This window comes from Syngnathoides biaculeatus, chromosome 6 (assembly GCF_019802595.1).
Source record: "Syngnathoides biaculeatus isolate LvHL_M chromosome 6, ASM1980259v1, whole genome shotgun sequence".
Classification (NCBI taxonomy): domain Eukaryota; kingdom Metazoa; phylum Chordata; class Actinopteri; order Syngnathiformes; family Syngnathidae; genus Syngnathoides; species Syngnathoides biaculeatus.
This window is the reverse complement of record NC_084645.1, coordinates 28,263,165-28,285,605: the sequence shown is the minus strand read 5'-3', so window position 1 is coordinate 28,285,605 and position 22,441 is coordinate 28,263,165. Positions and strand designations below refer to the sequence as shown.

Genomic DNA, 22,441 nt, shown 5'->3' with positions numbered 1-22,441 from the left:
TAAATCATATATAACATAACATATCCTACATATAGTGTTTGTGTTACTGTTTACCAGCATTAAAAAAAATGTCTTTCCTTCACGTAAGAAGCAACAATGTAAAAGCTCTGCTTGAAGAAAATATTAGAATGTAAAACTCCAAGGCTTCATCTCTCCGTCACTACGCTAACGCTGCCAAATCATCAGACGTCAAAATATGAAAATGGTAACTTTGCTCATCACTTATTAGCTTATGAAACAATGAGGAACTCAACTCACCTTCAACTTTTTCCCTTGGGACCATCTGTAGCTGTCCACAAAGGTGCCTGACAAAAACAAACAATGACATTATGTGCATCATCTCAATAAAATTGGCATTTTACAAAAATGGGAATTTACAATAGTCATGAGGGTTAAATAATAATTTTGGATTTGATCAATAATAAGGTCTCCGTCTCAAGTATTGATGAAGCAGCACGTGGCTCAATGTTATTCTGGAACGCTATATTCAATGTAATCTTCACAGCAAGCTGTTTCTACTCTTTGGTATTTTTTCGTTTTTTTTTTTTTTTTTTTGCCATGAAGTCAATAAAAATCTTGAAATAAGTCCATCCATTTTCTGAACTGCTTATCCTCACAAGGGTTCGACCGCAGCTATCATCGGGCAGGCGGACAGGTACACCCTTAACCGGTTCTCAGCCAATCGCAGGGCACATAGAGACAAACAATAGTCGCACTTACAATTACACCGAAGGGCAATTTAGAGTGGATTAATAATGATAATTATATAAATAATCATAAATAAATATAATAATAATTTCATGGATGTTTTGGGGATGTGGGAGGAAACCGGAGTGCCCGGAGAAAACCCACACAGGCACGAGGAGAACATGCAAACTCCACAGAGATGGGGCCAGGATTCGGACACCGGTCCTCAGAACTGTGAGGACAACGCTCTAACCGGATGCTTCAACATGCCGAGTCTTGAAATAAAAAATAACAAAATCTGTAAAGCTGCTTATAATGTAATATGTTGTACACTAAAAGATTAATTTAAAAAGTAAAAACAAGTTTTTTTGTAAAAATAAAAAATAGTCAATGTAATACTTTGCACACTGAAATATTAATTAAAAAAGTAAGAACAGATTTTTTTTAAATGTTTAAAAAAATAAAATTGTAAAATATTATATATATATATATATTTGATCCAAAAAAGCTGTAATATTTTCAAAATATTGCAAATTAAAAAATATATATTGGATGTAATTGAGTATTTAATGATTTATAACAAAAAAATATAATCTAATCTTTGAAACAAAGATTACATGACTGTGTTGACTCACATACAAACACACTTAGTCCGGCGGCATCTCTCAAAACACTCGCATCCGCCCCCAAACCTTAAAAAACAGGTCTGGCGTGTTTATGGCGGCAAGGCGTCAATGACACACGGGACCGCATATTTTGTAGACAAAATATCAATTTATTAATAAGTTATCTTTACATTCAAAGGAGGGAAAAGAAGGAAGGAGGGAGGCATCCACAGTCTTTCCTCTCATCATATTTTCCCCCCAGAAGATGTCACCTCACCATACCTCCAAAAAAGACAAAAATCAAAAATTTAAAAAAAAAAAAAAAAAAAAAAAAAAAAAAAACACCTGCACCCCATAAAGTCACATGAGGAGGCGAGATAAATAAGGCAACCTCAGCTGGACTGATTGGTTAGGGGAGGGCTTGCAAAGACAAGGCCTGTTGTTGGCTCAGAGCAGTGATTCCCAAACAAATCATTATTATTATCATACATTTATGATTTACTCAGTTGTTCCTGTTAAGATGTGTGTGTGTGTGTGTATATCTTCAATTCCTGCACACTCTTTGATCTTCTGAACAGGCCCAGAGGTCACATTGTAGATTTGAGATGTAATAATTTCAGTATAAGTACTTTTTTTGTTGACAATTTTCCAATATGCGGTTGGGAAAAGCACTGCAATAAAATACGTGTATGGAAAAGCCTCCTTTTTGATTGTTTTTTTTGGCATAATCAAAAACTATATACACAAGAGCGTCCATTTTGTGTCTTCACAGAAGATGATCACAGAAGTCAATTTTGAGTCCACAACTCAAAATGGCGGCCCGGTTCGAACACAAGTCATTATGGACCGCCGCCCACGGCCCGCTTCGTAGCGACCGCCGCCCACGTCGGACAGAAAACTTTTCCCAGGACCTTCTAGGTCCTCAAATTTACGATTTTAAGGGGGGATTCTTGTGCCGCCCCGTCCTCACGTGGACTCCAGGGGGTCCAGCTGGAAGACGTTGTGGTTGGTCGGGGTGGTGAAGTAGAGGGGCTGGCTACCGGGCGGCGTCATGACAGCGGCGGCGGTGAGCCGGTTGTCGCACGGGCTCTTGAGGCCCAGCGTGCGCTCAAAGTCCAGCAGTTGGCCCATGAAGTTGAAGTTGGGGGAAATGTTGGACTTCTTGGTTTTGACGATGTCGTAGGCGTCGTTCATGGACAGCTGCAGCTTCTGCATCAGGTACGCCACCGTCACGGTCACCGAGCGGCTGATTCCGGCGAGGCAGTGCACCAGCACGCCGCGGTGTTGACCTCGAGCCTCATCTGGAAGAGAACGGGAAATAATGAGGAACGAAAACACGTTGCGTAGCCATTTGCTAGCGCTATCCAGCGATATGCTAGCAAACATTTTTTCCTTCACATCAAAGCAAACAAAACAAAGCAATGCATCCATCCATGGGCAATGTGTATTAACCGTTTTGCGCACGGACCCGACGACGACGTGCTCTCGAGTGGGTATACGAAGTGCCGGCCCTCCGATTACCCATGAATATATTCCAGTTAGCATTGTGATATTATAATGCAGCGGTGTCAAACTCAAGGCCCCGGGGCCAAATCTGGCCCGCCACATGATTTTATCTGGCCCGTGAAGGAAAATTATGCGAATCAACTTCCATGATTTAAAAAAAAAAAAAAAAACTCTACTAAAGTTTAAATTATCTCATAAATGATGAGATTGAGCTATTGCAAACAATATTCTGTGCCCAAATAACAGCAATAGTTCAAAAAGCCATTAATCTTGATTTGTGATTACAAAACTAGCTCATAAATTTTATCAGTGAATATGATGAGGTGAAAGCTTTTCATGGTTTCACATTCATAAGGGAAACTGTAACTAACTAACTGTAACTACAATGTGGCCCGCGACAAAGTGAGTTTGACACCCCTGTTATAAAAGGTTCGAAAACTGCAACTCTTAAAGCTGTCCATTAACCCATTAACGCCATTTTCCACTATCCATTATTAAGGCAGTTTTGGGGTTATTTTAAGTACAACGTGTAATTCTTATTTTTATGTGATTTTTAATAGTTAACATCAACTAAGAGTGGCATTAAACATCTTGACATGTCTTTTTGGAAGAACGGTTCAAAACCTGCCAAACCCCTGCTTGAGCTGTATTCACTGCCACGATAAAGAATTTGCGGCTCAGAGATTTGTCTTCCACCATGTCTCAAAAACTTGTAATCAGTCACTCGTATTCAAGTGTACACCAGATTTTCTCAAAAATAATACTACCGTAATTTCCGACCTACAAGCTGCGACTTTTTTCCACACGCTTTCAACCCCGCCGCTTATGCGGTGATGAGGCTAATTTGGGCATTTTTTCTAACGGCCGCAGGGGAGGACTCGAGCAGAAAAGGTAAGAGTGAGACCGGTGGAATATATGTGCCAGGGAAGTGACTTTTACCGGTATGTTTTTTTTTTTTTTTAACTGACTCTGTTAGCGCTGTGCTAGCATGTTGCCGCTGTGTTACTCCCGTGTCTCGGTGATTTTTACCGCTATATATATTTTTTTAAACCGGCCCTGTTAGCGCCACTCCAGCGTTCGCATTGCACTTGCGTGTTGGTGCTACGTCTCAGTGATTTAGGTATGTATTTTTTTTAACCGGCCCTGTTAGTGTCACGCTAGCGTGTTGCAACTGTTTAGTTGCCGCAGCTGTTTTTTTTTTTCCCCCCACGGTATGTTTTTTTTTTAAAACCAGTCCTGTTTGTGCTACCTTGTTGTTGCTATGTTAAGATAAGCCAAGGTATTAAAACTTTGAAAACTCTTTCTGTGTACTATCTTTGTAAATATCTGGTGTTTCAATGTGGGCACTTGCGGCTTATGTATGTACCAAATGGTATTTTCTTTACAAATGTGCTGGGTGAGGCTTATAATCAGGTGTGCGCTGTTGGCCGGAAATTACAGTATGTATACACGTCTGGATGTGAACAAGCTTCTTTGTAAGTATCGTGATAAGCACTCTAACATGTCTGGGGAATAAGTAATTCCGTATACTTAAGTGGATATGGATCTGTCAGTGACGACGGTGAACTAGTTTCATATTTAAGACAAGTGAAAGAAACTTTTATTTGATATGCATTTGTTTGATCACATGAGGAACAGCCAATCAAAATCTATTTTATGCAGTATGAATGAATTCCGACATTATCAATTGCAACAATGGACAGCCATCGGTCTCTATATCATCACTCACGCCAATGGATGTTGCTTTTTTTTTAAAAAAATATATCTCGGAAAACTGCATCTTTGACGCACTGGTCTCTTATCAGCAACGAGAGGAGGAGTTGAGATTATCGGCAACTCCGCAGCGCTCCCGTGTTACACTAGCGCGCTCGCCTCTTGCGTAAGAGCAGCAGCAGCACTAAAAGGTCCAGGCTGAAACCCCAGAGCAAAAAGCCGGACGGTAATTTGAGCGCAACAGGAAGGAAGCGCCATTGAAAGTAATCTAGGACATGTCGTCCCCCCCCCCCCCTCCCAACCCCATTACATGAACAAAAGGAGCCATTTACAGGCCCTGTTGACATCCTGTGGCCCTTGACGGCGCCCTCATGACTTTGGCTGCCTCGAGCAGCCCAAACGGCGCCATTGTCACGGAAAGGAAGGCACTAATAGGCTACGCTGAGTCAAAACAAGCAGGAATGTCAACACGCTTTTTCGACGGAACCGCAGCAGTTGGATCACATGATCGCTAAAAAAGATAAAATTAACATTGGCCTCGATTTATGTGCTGACACATTGCAGAGGTACTTTTTGGGAAGTATCATATTTTGGGATGCAATATTAAGATATTGCTACGGTCATGAATTTTGTCCTTTCATCTAGATTAAAAATTTTGCAGGTTCAGTTTTTTTGTTTTTAATCAAGCAAAGATGTGCTTGATTTTTTTTTGGAGGGGGGGGGCAAAAATTTACAGATTTTTCATTTTCATTCACAGAAAAGAAGAAATGTTACGGTTGGCATTTTTTGATGATTTTTCCTTACAACCACGCAATTTTTTTTTTTTTTTGATCAGACATTTTACTTCTAAATCATCTAAATCCCAAAGAAAAGACCACTTTTATAAATTGCAAGTTACGCACTTTAATCAGACCGTGAAGTATTTATGTAGTAGTTTTTGTCCTTTTATTCACATCATAAATTTAGAGGCAAATGCTTTGTTGCATCCAAAATGCAAAAAAAATGTCAAGTTTGTTCTTTTTCCAGATACAATTTTGGAGATTAACTTTTTTTCCATTGGCCAGCGAGTCAGGGTTTTTCCAAGTTTGTCTTTTCATTTCCATTTTATTTTATTTATGTAATTATTTTACAAAACCTAGTGAGGATAAGCGGTTAAGTTTTGAAATGGTCTTATGTCGGTTGCGCCACCTGCTGTTCTGCCATGCGTTTGACACGCCGCGGACGCTGACAGACGTGACCGTCGGCAATTTGTAGTCCGGCGGTGAATTTACCAATGAAGTTGATGGCCTCCGGGAAGAACTGCGACAGGTTCTGGCTCCAGTGGTCCGAGATGGGGATCTGCTTGTACTTGAACTCGCCGGCATTCTCAAAAAGGTTGGGCAGGTTCGGCGTGACGTTGAGGATGTACTTGATGCCGTACTCTTCCAGGACGTCCAGGTTGGTGGAGTCCTTGGCGCAGCCCAGGTACAAATGGGGGAGGATCTCCACGGGGAAGGACGACTGCGGGTTGGACAGCGGGCTGCCGTCCGAGTCGGTGGCGCTGCTCGGGTCCACGTCCGACTCGATGTCCGACGAGTCCGAGCTGATGCGCAGGCCGCCCAGGCCCAGGACCTGCGTGGAGGGTGGGCTGCTGTCGGAGGAGCCATCCAGGTTGGTCTCACACAGGCTGGGGAACTCTGCCTGGAACTTGTTGAATCCACCTAGAAACAGAACACTTCTTAATACATGGCCCGTACGGCGCTTCAAAGGGTTCATACACAGCCCAGGACCCAAGGTTGCCCACCCCTAGTATAAACCCAAGCCCTTAACTGCATCCACATTCATATTTACTATTACGTTATGCTGCTGTAAAATAAGATGACCTTGACAGTGGCTGCCGTTATGTGATTTTTTTTTTTTTAATCCCATGTTTCAATCATAAAGATAAGGAGGAAAATATTTTGCTGATTTTAAAGTTGTTGTTTTTTTTTTAAATCAAGTTAGCATTCTGTTTTAGTGAGTAAAAATAAAAACTTGATTAACTTATTTTTAACCAAATATATTTGATTTGGGAAAAATAAATAAATTGCTTGCCTTATTTTAAGCATAAAAATATAGAAGGAAAATTACTCTATGAACTTAAACCTAAAATAGAAATGAAGACATGAAAAATACATGTTTTTAAATTTGTTGGGTCAGGATCTGGCACTTTAATGAGTATCGCAAGTTGGTCAGCCATTAGCCACGTCATATGGGATGAAAGGTGATTTTTAACGAAACGTTTTTTTTTACATTTTTAAAATAATCAATACAACAAAAACACAAACATCTATTCAATGTAAAATTAAAAAAAGGTCGGTGGCTCCTGGCTAAACTATAACCGAAAACGTATACAGAAAAGTAGAAAAAAAAACGCTGAACCTGGGTGTTTATGTGGGTATTTTTATTTTTTTTTAAATCTGTGGCTTTATTTTTGTGTGTGCCATTTGATGCTAACTATCAAGACCAAAGTACCACCAACAGCTGACGAACTGCGGTCGTCCCGGGGGCAACGAAACGACTCACCCTCCAGATAGAAGGCCTTGTAGCCCTCGTCCTTCATGCGGCGCAGCAGCAGCCCGAGCACGGAGCCGCCGTCCACGTTCTCGTTCCACTCGCGGCTGTACTCGTCGTAGAGCACGATGGTGGCGCTCTTGCACCGCCGCGCGAACCGCTCCCGGTCGGGCCCGTCGGCGAGCAGCGCCCGCACGGGCAGGTTGCCCTTGCGGAGGCGGCGCAGCATGAGGCCGGGCAGCGCCACGCTGATGGCGCCCTGGACGTGCGACGACTCGTAGGGCTCCTGGCCGCGGCAGTCCATGAGCAGCAGCAGGCAGTCGCGGCGCGGGGCGTCCAGCTGCTCGCGGAGCCACGCCGACGTCTTGCTCACCCCCATGACCACCGAGTCGAGCGGCTGCAGCTTCTGCGAGGGGACCACGGGCTTGAACTTGTCCAGCATTTAGACGTGTCCCGGTTGGAAAGCGCTATTATATCAATGGGCGGCTGGGCTCCGTGTACGTCAAGGAGGTTCTGAATGAATCCCGCGGCCGCTTCCTGCTCATTCGCCCCGCTTCTGTCGCAACGAGCCCCACGCCAGATAAAAGTCCGAGGAGCTTGAATTGCCACTCAGCGTCCCGAAGCTTGAATGACTGCTCGTTTCCTCGTCTTCCTCCTTCTGTCTCACTGAAGCCCCGAGAGCGCCGCCGAGCTACTGAATGGCGGCGGAGGAGGAGGACAACGAAGGGGGCCGGCCCAGCGTCGCCATTCCGATCGCCAGCCAATCACAAAAGGGCCGAGTGGCGGTCGCCCTGGCAACGGTCTCCGGAAGGCGCGAATACCCCCCTCCCTCTCGCTATGTCGGCTCCCCCCCCCCTCCCGTGCTGATGAATTGTTAATGAGTTTGTCATTCACAAAAAAAAAAAAAAAAAAAAGGAGGAATTTCCGCTCCGGATCAAGTGAGTGCAAACACGACGAAGAACTGCGGAAGGAAGGAAAGAGGGAGGGAGGGCAAGGGGAGGAATGGGGGAGGGGGGGAGGGGGGGTTCGGCTTTCACATGCGCCTCCAACACAATCCTATCACTCAAAAGTCTGTTGTTACAACACCAGTAAAAAGTCGACACACGCGGCAGCCAAAATGCATAAACACATGAATGAAACTTTCGCAACAAAATCAGAAAGTACAATGATTAAAAATGACTGAAATACACAAGTATGGAAACATATTGAGACCTCCCCCGAGGATTTTTTTTTTTTTTTACCATTTTTGCATTCATTCTCTGTATGTGCTCTACAGTATTTAATTTTCACAACAAAAGAAAAATGTCTACTCGAAAATACATTGAAAATGTTTGCCTTTGGGAGGGGTTCAAAGGTGGGTGCGCCCCCCTTTCTGTTCACGAAAGGTGAAACTCTCAATTTACCAGTCGATCTACGTTCCTACCCTCACCTACGGGCACGAGCTACGACCGAAAGAACAAGATCCCGGATACAAGCGGCCGAAATGAGTTTCCTCCGCGAGGTGTCCAGGCCTCTCACTTAGAGATAGGGTGAGAAGCTCGGTCATCAGGGAGGGGCTCAGTGTCGAGCCGCTGCTCCTCCGCATTGAGAGGAGCCAGATGAGGTTGCTGGGGCATCTGATCCGGATGCCCCCCTAGTGAGGTGTTCCGGGCACGTCCCACCGGAAAGAGACCCTATGTCTCTCGGCTGGCTTGGGAACGCCTCGGGACCCCTCCGGAAGAGCTGGGGAAAGGGAACTCTGGGTATCCCTGCCCAAGCTACTTCCCCTGCGACCCGATCCGGAGAAGCGGTAGAAAATGTATGGATGGATGGTGCTCGTTTTTAATTTCTGTTTACATATATTGTAGAGATACACCTTTCATCCTCTCCCAAATATTTGGAGGTATGCGGGTTTGGGGGAGGGTTTCAAATCCACTTTTTTTCCCCCCGCAGGCGGTAATTTGGAGATACACAATGTGCTTTTCAATGGCCAGTGACCATGAAGTCCCAACTTCATTGGAATCGGGGTTTTTTTTTTTTATAGTTGATGACATCACAGTGGCATTTCCTGTTGGAAAGTGTCCCCCGCGGCCTTTAAATGTACGAGCAGACGTCCTGCTCTGGTTCTGGTGTAACAAGCATGCCCCCGCCGAGGGGGTCCAACGTGGCGCCAGGAACAAAGCCAGTGTGTGTGTGTGTGTGTGTTAGCATATGAATTGAAGTGCGAAGCAGTTCCAGGTTCAACGCGGGGCCCCTTGCGAACCTCCCCCCTCCTGTTCTCCATGCAGTGAATGGAGTCAAGCTGTTTGCATTCGCTTTTTAATTCCATTGTGCTCTTTCACTGCTGCTCCCCGCTGTCTGATACACTTTGACCTCCGCTTATTTCGAAATGTTTGGAGGATTTTGGATCTTTCTTTAACTAGTCTTTAACACAGATGTTGACCTTGGATCAAAACCAGGTGAGACCACTTCAGAAGACATTCAATCGATGGTTTGAAATCCAATATTTGTGATTGGAAATTTGGTACCGCTAAAATTTTCTTGAGGTTGCTTGATAAGAATTGATGACAAAAACTATATAAGTGAACCCTTAATTGTTGCAAGTCTTAGTCTTAGTTCCTTAATCCTTATTTAACGCTTGTTAATTTGTGTTCACAACTTATTCTTTGTTCACAAATGACTGTTTGTTGACATCGAACTCTTTGAGAACTTTCGTTTACAACTTGGTCTTTGCTTACAAGAGCATATTTGTAAAACCGGCGTCATTATGTTTCCAAATTAGTTTAGCCCCTGATCTGGGGTCAACGGGGACTTCGGAGGCACGAATAGTAGGACAGAAAGCAACAACGTTCATGTGAGTGACGTTCAAACTCACATCACAAGTATACACACACGCACCCAAACCTGATTAGTGTGTATCTTTTGTGTAAGGAGACAAAGGACTTCCCCCGTCTGAGACGAGCAGCCGGTGGAGAAGAGACGCGAGGGAGGACAAGATTAGTTGCCGACACAGAAGAAAAGAGGGTGTGGTTGTACGCACACACAGGAAGCGGCACCCTGATAACAGGAAGGCCCCGTGTCATTTGACACAGCCTGCAAAGACAAACAGACGCTGTCAGGGACAGGACGGCATCTGAGTTCTGAACTTCTTGCCCTTCCACGCCGTGACGGTACAGATAACCCGCACTTGTACGGCGCGATAACGACAACACGTATGGCGGGATGTCACCGGCGTGGAGATAAAACAACAGTGATAGGGTTGATCATCCTAGAGACAGCTGGGATCAAAGAAAAAAAAAAAAAGTTGCAAAAGTCAATAAATCATTGTCAGATTTTCATGGATTAATGTACTAATGGAGTGGACACTTTTTTGTTTTCAGGTTCAAGATGGCAGCAGTAGCTGTGATTGAAGATTTTAAAAATGTCTGCTTTCTCACAATTATTCCTAATTCATCCATTTTCTTAGCCGCTTATTCTCACAGTGCTGGAGCCAATCCCAGCTGTCACCGGGCAGGAGGCGGGGTACACCCTGAACTGGTTGCCAGCCATAGCAAGGCACATGGAGACAAACAGCCGCACTCACAATCACACCTAGGGGCAATTTGCAGTGTCCAGTTAATGTTGCATTTTTTTGTGGATGTGGGAGGAAACCGGAGTGCCCAGAGAAAACCCACGCAGGCACGGGGAGAACATGCAAACTCCACACAGGCGGGGCCGGGATTGAACCCGGGACCTCAGAACTGTGAGACCAACGCTTTCCAGCTGAGTCACCGTACCGCCTATTCCTAATCATTCTTCCCAAAAGATTTATGGATTATTGTGCTAAAGGAAAATTTGTATGTTTGACTTGAGGGATGATCACCCAAGTTAAAAAAAAAAAAAGATTCCTTTCTACATTTTTAACCACTTGTAATTATTGTACAGCCGCAAAGGAAGTTTCTGCAATCAAAGTCTAAAAAAAAATTTCATGTTCTCTGTCGCAAATATTCCCTTCCATTTTACCCCCAAATCATCACTGATTATTGTACTATATAAAGATAAACTTGTAACTTTGACAGTCAGGCCAATCATCCGAGAGGAAAAAAAAATTGAGAATAATTCCAAAGCTTCCTCACATTTTGCAACTATTGACAGTAAAACTTAAATTTAAAATGGGAGAAGTAGCTGTGACCAGGAGTAAAATTAAAAAGCCAATCACAAATGCGGTCAATTACCGTAATTACCCGCCTACAAGCCGAGACGTTTTTCCACATAAACTCATCGGTTTATGCGGCGACGCTGCTAATTTGTGCATTTTTTTTTCTAATGCCCGCAAGGGGGCACTCGAGCGGAAAAGGTAAGAGTGAGACTGGTGGAATATATGTGCCGAGGAAGTGACTTTTACTGTCCGTGTTGCACTGTGCTAGCACTGTGCTAACACTGTGTTACTGGTGTGTCTCAGTGATTAGTGTTAGCGCCATGCTAGCGTTAGCACCACGCTCGTGTTACCGCCGCGCTAGCATTAAACTCTTTGTGTGTACAGTCTTTCTTTGTAAATATCTCTTGTTTCAATGTGGGTTTCAATATGGGCACTTGCGACTTTTACACGGGTATGTATGTACCAAATGGTATTTCCTTTAGAAATGTACTGGATGAGACTTATAACCAGGTATATACCAGGTATAACCAGGCCGGGAATTACAGTAGTTGCCCTCAGATTTTCAGGGATTAACATTCTAAAATATATGATGAAATCAGTAGAATGGTAGTTAGGGCGAAAAGGTAAAGAAAAGTCCAATTCGTGATTGTTGTCAATAAAAAAAAAAATCCTCTGATTTCGAGGACTTGTCATTCTTTACTAAATCAAGAACATGATTGATTTGGACTATACATATACTTTATATATAAAGATCATCTGTGGTCCTAAAAAGGGTCACCTCTCTAAAAATAGCAATTATTCTTAACGATATCCTGAAACTTTCAGGGATTATTCTTCTATGTCAAGAACACCACTGACTGTAACGGTAGATTTGATAATGCGTGAAAAAAGGGGAACAACAACACGGCGGACACATTGTGCACATGTCGCGGCCCGGCCAGCTGCTGTCTGCCCCGCTCTTCACTTGCCATTCACATGCTAATGTTACACAAACCATTTACATACACTCACACACACACACAAACAAAATGGTGGCTGTAGGATTAGCAACAGACCTATCACTTTGTTTGTTCTCTGTGTGCTTTTTATACTCTCGTTCATTCAAATTTCAATAGTGTAGAGGTCATTGGAACCACAACATTATGCGTCATTAAAAGCACAACGTCTACATAATATAAGATCGTCCTTAACAGTGCAGACTGGACGAAACCAATAAATCTAGTCGGTCCCCGGAGCATAAAAAAAGGATGATCACAACATTGAGGAGCAAACACATTTCAGCATTCACGAAAGCGCTCATCATTGATCAAGACGCCGACTTCACGTCAGGCAAGAATGTGTTTAATACCGCAGACTGGACGCGCACCACATCGTGGCGTGACCGCATGTCAGTCTACTGAAAGTCAAATAGTCTCCGGGTAAGGTAAGATCATCTTGTATATAACAGACCGGGTAGGACAAATACCGTGGTTTCCGGCCTACAGAGCGCACCGGATTATGAACCTCACCGAGTACATTTGTAAAGGAAATACCATTTGGTACATACATAAAGTGTAAAGGCCGCAAGTGCCCACATTGAAACACTTGATATTTGCAAAGAAAGACAGTACACAGAAAGATTTTTCAAAGTTTGAATACCTTAGCTTAACTTAACGTACCAACAACACAGTAGCATGAACAGGGCTGGTTAAAAAAAACCCAAACATACCGGCAAAAAACAAATAAACATCTGCAGGAGCTACACAGTAGTAACACGATAGCACAGCACTAACAGAGCTGTTTAAAAAAAACATACCTAAATCACTGCTATCCGGCTAACGCTAGCGTAACACAGCAGAAACATGCTAGTGGGGTGGTAACCGGGCAGGTTAAAAAAGAAAAAACATACCGGTAAAAATGACCAGGACACAGCAGTAACACAGCAGCAACACGCTAGCACAGTGCTAACAGGGCTGGTTAAAAAAAAAATAATAATAAAAAAAAAAAAATATATATATATATATATACACCGGTAAAAATCACTGAGACATGACAGTAACACGCTAGCACAGCGCTAACGCTAGTGCAGCGCTAACAGGGCCGGTTAAAAAAATCATACCGGTAAAAGTCACTTCCTCTGCACATATATTCCACCGGTCTTACTCTTAGCTTTTCCGCTCGAGTGCCCCCTTGCGAAAAATAGCAAAAATGCACAAATTACCCGCATAACAGCATAAGTCGCAGGTTTGAAGGCGTGTGAAAAAAGTTGAGACTTATAGGCCGGAATTTAGGGTAAATATTGTACTTCCCCGGAGCGAAAAGACAAACGCACACAATATTGTGGAATGACTACACGTCAGTGTCGACTGGAACAGTAAACATTTCCACACAATGTATAAAATAATTTTTTAAATTAGAAAGAACAAATAAATACAATAGTTGCTTCCCAAAACACAACATAGTGGAGTGATGACGTCACCTGGAATGCTAATTGTCGTTAAATAACGTAACTCCAAACTGCGCAATACGAATAATATGCCTTGTACTTTCTCGGAAGATGAACATGGCCACACAAAACACTGTGGAGTGACCATGTCAGGTGCAGCCATTGTCTCTTCATAACGTAACTAAAATATTGGATGGAAAAAATAAGCTTCGTTGCCCCCCGACCCCCCGTGACATTAACATTGACGGACACAACATTGTGGAGTGACCACGTCAAACACTGTCCCGCTTTCAGTGTTCTCCGGGCGCTTATACCCGCCGGGGTTGAAAAATGTTGGTAAAAAAAAGTTGGAGGGGGTCTGTTTTTTGTTTAACTTTGACCCCAATTAGCCTTCTTTGCCTTGGCTGCGGACCACCCAGGAAACTTCAGGGAAAGCAAAGAACTTAGCGGGACTGTGCCAGAACAAAGACGGGAGTGTCACACACCTCCCTGGGACGGGAATTATTTTTAATTGACTTGGCCTTATGACGGTGCGCTCACACCCGAATTGCTTTTTAGTTCCACGGAGCACCCATGCGAAGCACTTTGTGCTGATGTGTATTTATGCTTTAGAAGATGGAGTATAGTTGTGTTCAGAAGGGGAAATTCAGGGGCAATTGTTGGGGAATCTAGTCCAGGTACATGTAATCCAGACGTGAAGCAGTTGTCGAACTGTGCATCTACAGCAAAATACGGTACTAGTCCAGTGTCTGCTCAGGACTCCCAGGATGTAGCCCGTTATGCTCGGCCAACTGCCCGCAGGTCTCGTGCCAGTTTGGGGGATCTTAAAAGATTCACCAGTGTTAAACCAATTAAAAGTTCAAAGCTTCTCAGCGGAGGAAAGATCAGCACTTGCAAGGCTTCAACCTAACGCAGGGGTCAGGAACCTGTGGGGCCCGTGACCCACATCTGGCTCTTTTGGTGGTTGCATACGGCTCGGAGATCCCTCATAACAAAATACTGTACATGTCCTTTCTGTCGCGTAGGTAATGCAAATGAGGTACTGTGGTCCTGCACGCGCAAGTCTGGTATGGCGGAAAAATATGTTTGAATAGTACAGGAGGGCAGAAGAACAGCAGTGAGATGTGCCGTTGGTGTGTCAGAAGAATTTAAGGTGGTGGTGGGACTGCATCAGGGTTCCGCGCTGAGCCCCTTCCTGTTTGCGGTAGTAATGGATATGCTGACAGACGAGGTTAGACTGGATTCCCCTTGGACCATGATGTCCACAGATGATATAGTGATCTGCAGTGAAAGCAGGGAACAGGCGGAGGAACAGTTAGAAAGATGGAGGCACGCACTGGAAAGGAGAGGAATGAAGATTAGCCGAAGTAAAACAGAATATATGTGCGTGAATGAGAGGGGCGGAGGAGGAAGAGTGAAAATCCAGGGAGAAGAGATAGCGAAGGTGGACGACTTCAAATACTTTGGGTCAACAATACAGAGCAATGAAGAGTGTGGTAAGGAAGTGAAGAAACGGGTCCAAGCGGGGTGGATCAGTTGGCGGAAGGTGTCTGGTGTTCTGTTACTTCAGCTAATCTTCATTCCTCTCCTTTCCAGTGCGTGCCTCCATCTTTCTTAATTGTTCCTCCGCCTGCTCCCTCCTTTCACTGCAGCTCACAATATCATCTGCGAACATCATGGTCCAAGGGGATTCCAGTCTAACCTCATCTGTCAGTCCATCCATTAATACCGCAAACAGGAAGGGGCTCAGCGCGGATCCCTAATGCAGTCCCACCTTAAATTCTTCGGACATCCACAAATCAAAATTGTACATCAAAAATTGATCCACATTTACACTTGTGGCTTACAAAATAGTCTTACTCAAATACAATACATCTAATTTAACTTTTTTTCACTTGTTATTGACCCCAAAACATCCAGATTTTAATCTTGGGTTGATATAAAGCTGCACAGCTTCCATCGAATGAGGGAAGAGGTCGAGTTTCACAACACCTGTCAGACAGTTGAACGTTCAAAAGTGTTTATCGTCGGCTTTACAGGATACAGGATCAGGATTATTGAGACCGATCACCTACAAGAGAGTTAAAAAAACGGTCACCGATCCCATCACAAGATGGAGCAATGTGTCGATACATTCCTGTGTACGTGTATATGACGTATCTAAAATATCTTGTCAAACCAACGTGACAGAAACAATAGGTGGTAACTTATTGCCACCAAATTACTTTATTGTAATTAAATTACGTCACACACACCGAAATTGTAGAAAATAATTCGGCAAAAATGCCGGTACAACCGCCAGTGTTAGCACTAGCTTGCTAACATTACGTTTTGTTGCCTGCTTGCGCGCCGTATCATATTAAAAGTATGTGAAGTACCTCAAGCAAACTTAGAATCAAACTTCTCCCAGGTTTATTGGTTGTCAGATATTTACAGTACTACGTCAAAAATAAACCAGCTTTTGGATTCAAATAAACTTCAAATACTGTGAATTCATTCATTATTAAAGGCGATCAGCCAATCAGCAACCGGTGTTAAGTCAAGCTAATAGACTTGTCCTCAAGCTATTGACTTTAAATTGATTAATAATGTGTAAGTGACAGACCATGTGAGGAGAGACCAATAGTGTTCAATTTTTTACAAAAATATTCCACAGAAGACAAACTGTTATGTTAACGGCCATCTTTTTTTGTTTTGTTGTTTTTTTTTTAATATTGTATCCACAAAAGAAAATAATACATATGTTAACTCCAAACATCTTTTTATTTTTTGAAGAGTTACAAAACTTAAAAACTCTAAATTTCGCTTCTTGTGAATGAGTTACTGCAATGTTTTGTCTGTTGAGAGTTTGGGGGCTGTGGGTCATGTCCCACAATGCATCGCTACCACGGCACTACGCCTGCTACGTGACTATGGGGATCCTCCGCTGTCCCCGCTTATCCCTCGCTCCTCTGTCCTCCCTCGATCCCTCCATCTCTCCATCCGCTTTACCTGCGCTTGCCTAATAGGATCGACTGGCCTCCCGCCTGCTTTCACTGCACACACACACACAACACACACACACACACACACACACACACACACACACAACACACACACACACACACACACACACACACACACCACACTCTCACACACCTTAATGGAACAATTGGACACTTCATTAGGTACTGTCTAATTTGCCCAATGTACAGTGAAGAAAATACAGTAAGTATTTGAACACCCTGCTATATTGCAAGTTCTCCCACTTAGAAATCATGGAGGGGTCTGAAATTTTCATCATAGGTTCATGTCCACTGTGAGAGAGATCATCTTAAAAAAATCCAGAAATCACAATGTATGATTTTTGTTAACGATTTATTTGTGTGACACAGCTGCAAATAAGTATTTGAACACATGAGAAAACCAATGTTAATATTTGGTACAGTAGCCTTTGTTTGCAATTACAGAGATCAAACGTTTCCTCTCGTTGTTCACCAGGTTTGCAAACACTGCAGGAGGGATTTTGGCCCACTCCTCCACACAGATCTCTTGATCAGACAGGTTTCTGGGCTGTCGCTGAGAAACACGGAGATTCAGCTCCCTCCAAAGACTTTCTATTGGGTTTCGGTCTGGAGACTGGCTAGGCCCCACCAGAACCTTGATATGCTTCTTGCAAAGCCACTCCTTGGTTTTCCTGGCTGTGTGCTTTGGGTCATTGTTATGTTGAAAGACCCAGCCACAACCCATCTTCAATGCTCTTACTGAGGGAAAGAGGTTGTTCACCAAAATCTCACAATACCTGGCCACGGTCATCCTCTCCCTAATACAGTGCAGTCGTCCTGACCCACGTGCAAAAAAACACCCCCAAAGCATGATGCTACCACCCCCATGGTGTTCTTGGAATTGAACTCATCATTCGTCTTCCTCTAAACACAGTTAGTGGAATTATGACCAAAAAGTTCAATTTTGGTCTCACCTGACCACAAAACCTTCTGCCATGACTCCTCTGTATCATCCAAATAGTCACTGGGAAACTTAAGACGGGCCTTGACATGTGTTGGTTTAAGCAGGGGAACCTTCCATACCATGTATGATTTCAAACCATGACGTATTAGTGTATTACCAACAGTCACCTTGGAAACGCTGGTCCCAGCTCTTTTCAGGTCATTGACCAAGTCCTGCCATGTAGTCCTGGGCTGATTCTTCACCTTTCTAAGGGTCATTGAGACCCCACGAGGTCATATCTTTTATGGGGTCCACTCCGATTGAGATTGACCGTCATGTTCCACCCGTGTGGAGTTGTACAATTCTGTCTCTGGTGTCTTTGGACAGCTCTTTGGTCTTGGCCACGTTACAGGTTTGAGTCTTACTGAATGAACGGGGTGGACAGGTGTCTTTATGCAGCTAACGACCTCACACACGTGCATCTGATTCAGGATAATACATGGAGTTGAGGTGGACTTTTAAAGGCAGACTAACAGGTCTTTGAGGGTCAGAATTCTAGCTGGTGGACAGGTGTTCAAATACTTATTCGCAGCTGTATCATACAAATAAACTGTTGAAAAATCATACATCGTCATTTCTGGATTTTTCTTTTTAGATTATCTCTCACAGTTGCCATGCACGTACGATGAAAATTTCAGACCCCCTCCACGATTTCTAAGTGGGAGAACTTGCAATATAGCAGGGTGTTCAAATACTTGTTTTCTTCACTGTAATGCATGCAATGGTGCATCACTTGGAACAGCTCTCTTTCCTCTACCACTCCGCCTTCTCATACCTTCCCACGTTTCCCCAATATTTCCCGAAAAAACTGCATCCCGGCTCACTTTTTTTGCGTTTGTCATTTTGGGTCTCAGAGCGTCCTGTTCTGTCAGCGGGACTTCGGTTGGTGTTTCCCGTCAGGAAACGGAAGCGAAGAGGAACTCCTGTTATTGTTGTGGCGACATTTACGTTCCGGCACCGGGAAGGCAGGAAGCGAGTGAGGGTAAACCCGCAAAGTCAGCACTTTCCAAATGGAACTGTTTGTTCCCATGAGAAGGGATCACATCGGGGAAGAGGCAGAGCGGTTCTTTGATGGTGATCTTTAAGGCCACTTTAGACACCCGCATTGCGTTACGTGATTTACGCATTGCAAAAGACGTCACCACCGCATAGCTTGAGCTTGATTATGGTGATGATGTATGATGATAGGCCCATTTTAGTCACATTCTGAGAAACGTACTGACCATACCTCCGGGCTCCATGTACCACCGACGTCACTGCCTTCTCAATCGATTTTGCAGCGTCATTAAATGTATCATCTGGTCATTTAAGTCCATTTGTTCGAGCTGACACGTTTCCACGGCCCCCAAAATTGTTGCTTTGTTCCTCGTTATGGAAAATAAAAGATAAAACGGCTACCGGATATGACCAAAATGGGCTGAGGAAACCCCACCCTGTGGCAACACCTTGCACTTGGAGAAGAACTGCTGTACATTTTCAAAACCGAGCCTTTAGGGCAGGGGTTGGTTAACGTTTCGGCTGAGAGCGCCATAAATGCCAAATATTTGAAAATGTAATTCCAAAAGAGCAAAACAATACTAAAACTTAATACAATTGTTTGTGCAATTCTTTTACATAACATTGTCATGCTGGGTGGCACGGTGGGTCAGCTGGTAAAGCGTTGGCCAGTTCTGAGGTCCTGTGCCTGCGTGGGTTTTCTCCGGGCTCTCCGGTTTCCTCCCACATCCCAAAAACATGCAACATTAAAGGGGAAATCCAGCGGTTTGCATGAACAGTGTATCCAATAGGTCATGTGCTTCGGCGTCTGCGGCTAACGGCCTCCGCCGCCGCCAAAGCTCGGCTAACGGCCTCTACCGCCGCCGGAGCTCACTCGTCAGACTCCGCGTCATTCCCGCCCGAAGAACCATCCGAATATTCAACATTTACAGCCGCAGGTTCAAATCTGTAAGGAAGTATTCCTCCGTCTTCCCGATCAACCGATACTGCTAATTCTTCATCAGATGGGGATAAATCCGAGAAATCAACGCTGGGAATAAATGGTGTCCCATGTATTCGAGCCTTTGTTGCGGCACGGTACACGTCACAGCTGCGCACGTAGGTCATGTGACTCGCGCAAATGGCAGCGTCCCTGAAAATTCGTAATTGTCGATAAAAATCTTCTCAAAACACTATTAAATGAGAGAGGATTTAACATCACATTGACAAAATATGGAACATACTACATGACCTTTTGGATACATTGTTAATGCAAACCACTTCATTTCCCCTTTAGTTGGACGTTCTAAATTGCCCCTAGGTAATGTTTTGTGAGTGCGACTTGTCTGTCTCCATGTGCCCTGCGATTGGCTGGCAACCAGTTCGCCTCCTGCCTGATGACAGCTGGGATAGGCTCCAGCACTCCCCTCGACCCTTGAAAATGGATGGATGGATAGATTAAATAAAGTTTGTGTATAGTTATTTTCTGGATGAGTAAATAAAATGGTGTTGGCATTCCCTAACTGAACTTGTAATCATACCCTAAAACCATTTCACCGAGATGAAGGGTGTTGTTTGTAAGATGTAGGCCAACTCGGGTCCAGATGCACCAGAAGGAGCGCGACCTGCCACGTTCACGTCACTCACTGCGGTGACGGGCGGCGAGGGCGGGACGATTTGGCGCACGAGTGACGGGCTTAAGTGAAAGAGCGGCGTTAAGGAGCTTCGGCGACTCGGCCGTGTGAGGCGGCGTCCACGAGGCAAAAACAGGAAGTGCTCTCGGTCGTGATAATCAATGGCCAAGTCGACACCTTAAGCTTCTTAAGGGAGAAAGAGGATCTTTCTCTCATTCACGACCATATTTCTCTCCCTAATAGACTAAGAATGGGTGGAGTGGGTGGAAACAGGAAGGACAACAGGATCCAGGGAAAAAGTCCACCGAACCAGGATGAGTCACACTTCACGTGACCATCTTCCGCAAGAGTTAGGATTTAGAATTTGGGTTTCAAACCTGAATGTCGGGTTAGAATTTTGAATTAAGGACTTGGATAACAGTTTCAAGGGAGGATTTCTAAAAGGTTTTGAGGCAGTGTTACAGTTCCAAATGTTAATTTGTGGCAAGTGTTTAGAAATCCATCCATCCATTTTCTTTGCTGCTTATCCTCACGAGGGTCGTGGGGAGCGCTGGAGCCTATCCCAGCTCTCAGCGGGCAGGAGGCGGGGCACACCCTGAACTGGTTGCCAGCCAATCGCAGGCCACATAGAGACAAACAGACGCAATCACAATCACACCTAGGGGCAATTTAGAGTGTCCTATTAATGTTGCATGTTTTCGGGATGTGGGAGGTGCCCGGAGAAAACCCACGCAGGCACGGGGAGAACATGCACACTTCACACAGGCGGATCCGGAATCAAACCCAGGACCTTAGAGCTGTGAGGCCAACGCTTTACCAGCTGATCCACCGTCCCGCCTGCGGATAGAAATAATGTAAAAAAATTCAAAGGAGCGTTTAAAGCGTTTTAAAACAGGGTCAGGGTTTCTAACGAGGGTTACAGTTTCAAATCAGGATTATCATTAAAAATGAGGGATTCAGCTTTAGTTTAGGGAGCAGGTGTCAAATTCAAGGCCCGGGTGGCCAGCTTCGGCCCTCTACATGATTTTTATGGCCCGAGGAGCCAAATCTAGTGTCAATTTTCACGATTCTTGAGAAATCTGTACCAAAATTTCAAAATGTCATTATCGTAAATGATGACGTTGAGATATTACAGGCATTTTTGTGTTACCATTTGAAAAACACATTGCCCTTGAGTTCTGATTCGAAAACTGGTTCATAAAATTGATAATGTAAATATGATGATACGATTAAATATTTTTATTGTTTCACAGTTACAACGGCCATCTGAGGGAAGTTGGAACTACAATGAGAAAAATGAGTTTGACACCCCTGGGTTAGGGTTTCAAGGTAGGATTTTTCAGGGCATGGTTCATGTTTCCGAGTGGAGTTTTGAACTAGGATTATTGCTTTGAATTGCGGTTTTAAAATGCAGGATTTTGAGCATGAGCTCTGGTTTCCAACATAAGTTAGGGATTGAGGATTGCTTTTCAAAACAGGGATAAGGTTTCACACTATGGTTATGGTTTCAAGTTACTGCATCAAGTTACAGTTAAGTGTTTTTAGTTAAGAGTTTTGATCATGTGTTCGGGCCTCAAAACACGCATGACGACTGAAAATGAAGGCTTCACGCCAGGGCCAATTTGAAACTCACTCTAACCCCAAAATTTGAAACCCTAAATTAAGATTAGAATTTTAAGATGAGAACAGGAAACAGTCCGTGAGGCATGTTGAAACTGTGACTTGTTTTACATTTAGTCGACTTCATTGTAATAAAGATTGCTTAAAAAACTCAAGCTCAGTTTCGCTGGTGCTCGAAACTCATTCACTGCCATTGACGGACACAATCCAAATATCCACGTTAACTGGGAGGGGTGGTGGTGTTTAAGAAAGCGTCTCTAGTGGCCAATTTTGTTTGCCATCACCATGTCAGAGTGACACATTCAATCCTCTACAAGGAAAGTGGCTCCCTGGACAGGTTTATATGCGAGGGAGGGGGAAGTGCTCACAAACACACAGGCGATGTCAAATGTACCTCATGTGAGGTTGTCCGGTGGTCTATCGGGCGGTCCCCCGGTACGTTGTGTCTGGGCGAGACACTCCTGAACTTTGTTTTCCGTCAGACTAAGACGCTCCTCGAGCACAGAAACGGTCTGCAGATGGAAAACAGACCAATCATTGATTTTTGTTTTTTTTCACATGAGCATCACGCAACTTCAATCATCTTGCTGGAAGACAAATAACCGTAAAAGTTCTTCTGTACAAGAACAACACTTGGTCA

General features: G+C 44.0%; 2 protein-coding genes across 4 annotated transcripts in view; both read right to left on the bottom strand.

The window, feature by feature from the left end:
- Positions 1-1,477: 1,477 nt before the first annotated feature.
- Positions 1,478-7,725, bottom strand: dusp6 (dual specificity phosphatase 6). The gene is made up of 3 exons (XM_061822636.1): positions 7,056-7,725; positions 5,783-6,211; positions 1,478-2,593 (listed from the first exon to the last, which is right to left on the bottom strand). Exons 1-3 carry the CDS (start codon positions 7,483-7,485, stop codon positions 2,259-2,261), a joined length of 1,194 nt encoding a protein of 397 aa, XP_061678620.1. The 5' UTR covers positions 7,486-7,725; the 3' UTR covers positions 1,478-2,258.
- A 7,636-nt stretch (positions 7,726-15,361) lies between these two features.
- The window catches only part of poc1b (POC1 centriolar protein B), a 48,628-nt gene continuing 41,548 nt past the window's right edge, over positions 15,362-22,441 (bottom strand). The window contains exons 12-13 of one of the 3 annotated variants that reach the window (XM_061823257.1): positions 22,196-22,313; positions 15,362-15,656 (exon numbers count right to left, since the gene is read on the bottom strand). In XM_061823257.1, coding sequence (XP_061679241.1) covers positions 22,197-22,313 — 117 coding nt within the window. In that variant the 3' untranslated portion in view covers positions 15,362-15,656; position 22,196. Of the gene's footprint in view, positions 15,657-15,700; positions 16,621-16,714; positions 22,314-22,441 lie in introns of those variants that run through there. The other 2 variants (XM_061823258.1, XM_061823256.1) reach the window with 2 other exon arrangements.

Bases quoted from the DNA above. Each gene is read 5' to 3' on its own strand.
- dusp6 (XM_061822636.1), bottom strand. From the start codon at position 7,485: ATGCTGGACAAGTTCAAGCCCGTGGTCCCCTCGCAGAAGCTGCAGCCG. The intron at 6,212-7,055 runs GTGAGTCGTTTC...TTCTGTTTCTAG, and splicing joins CAAGGCCTTCTATCTGGAGG to GTGGATTCAACAAGTTCCAG. The intron at 2,594-5,782 runs GTAAATTCACCG...GTTCTCTTCCAG, and splicing joins GGAGGCCATCAACTTCATTG to ATGAGGCTCGAGGTCAACAC.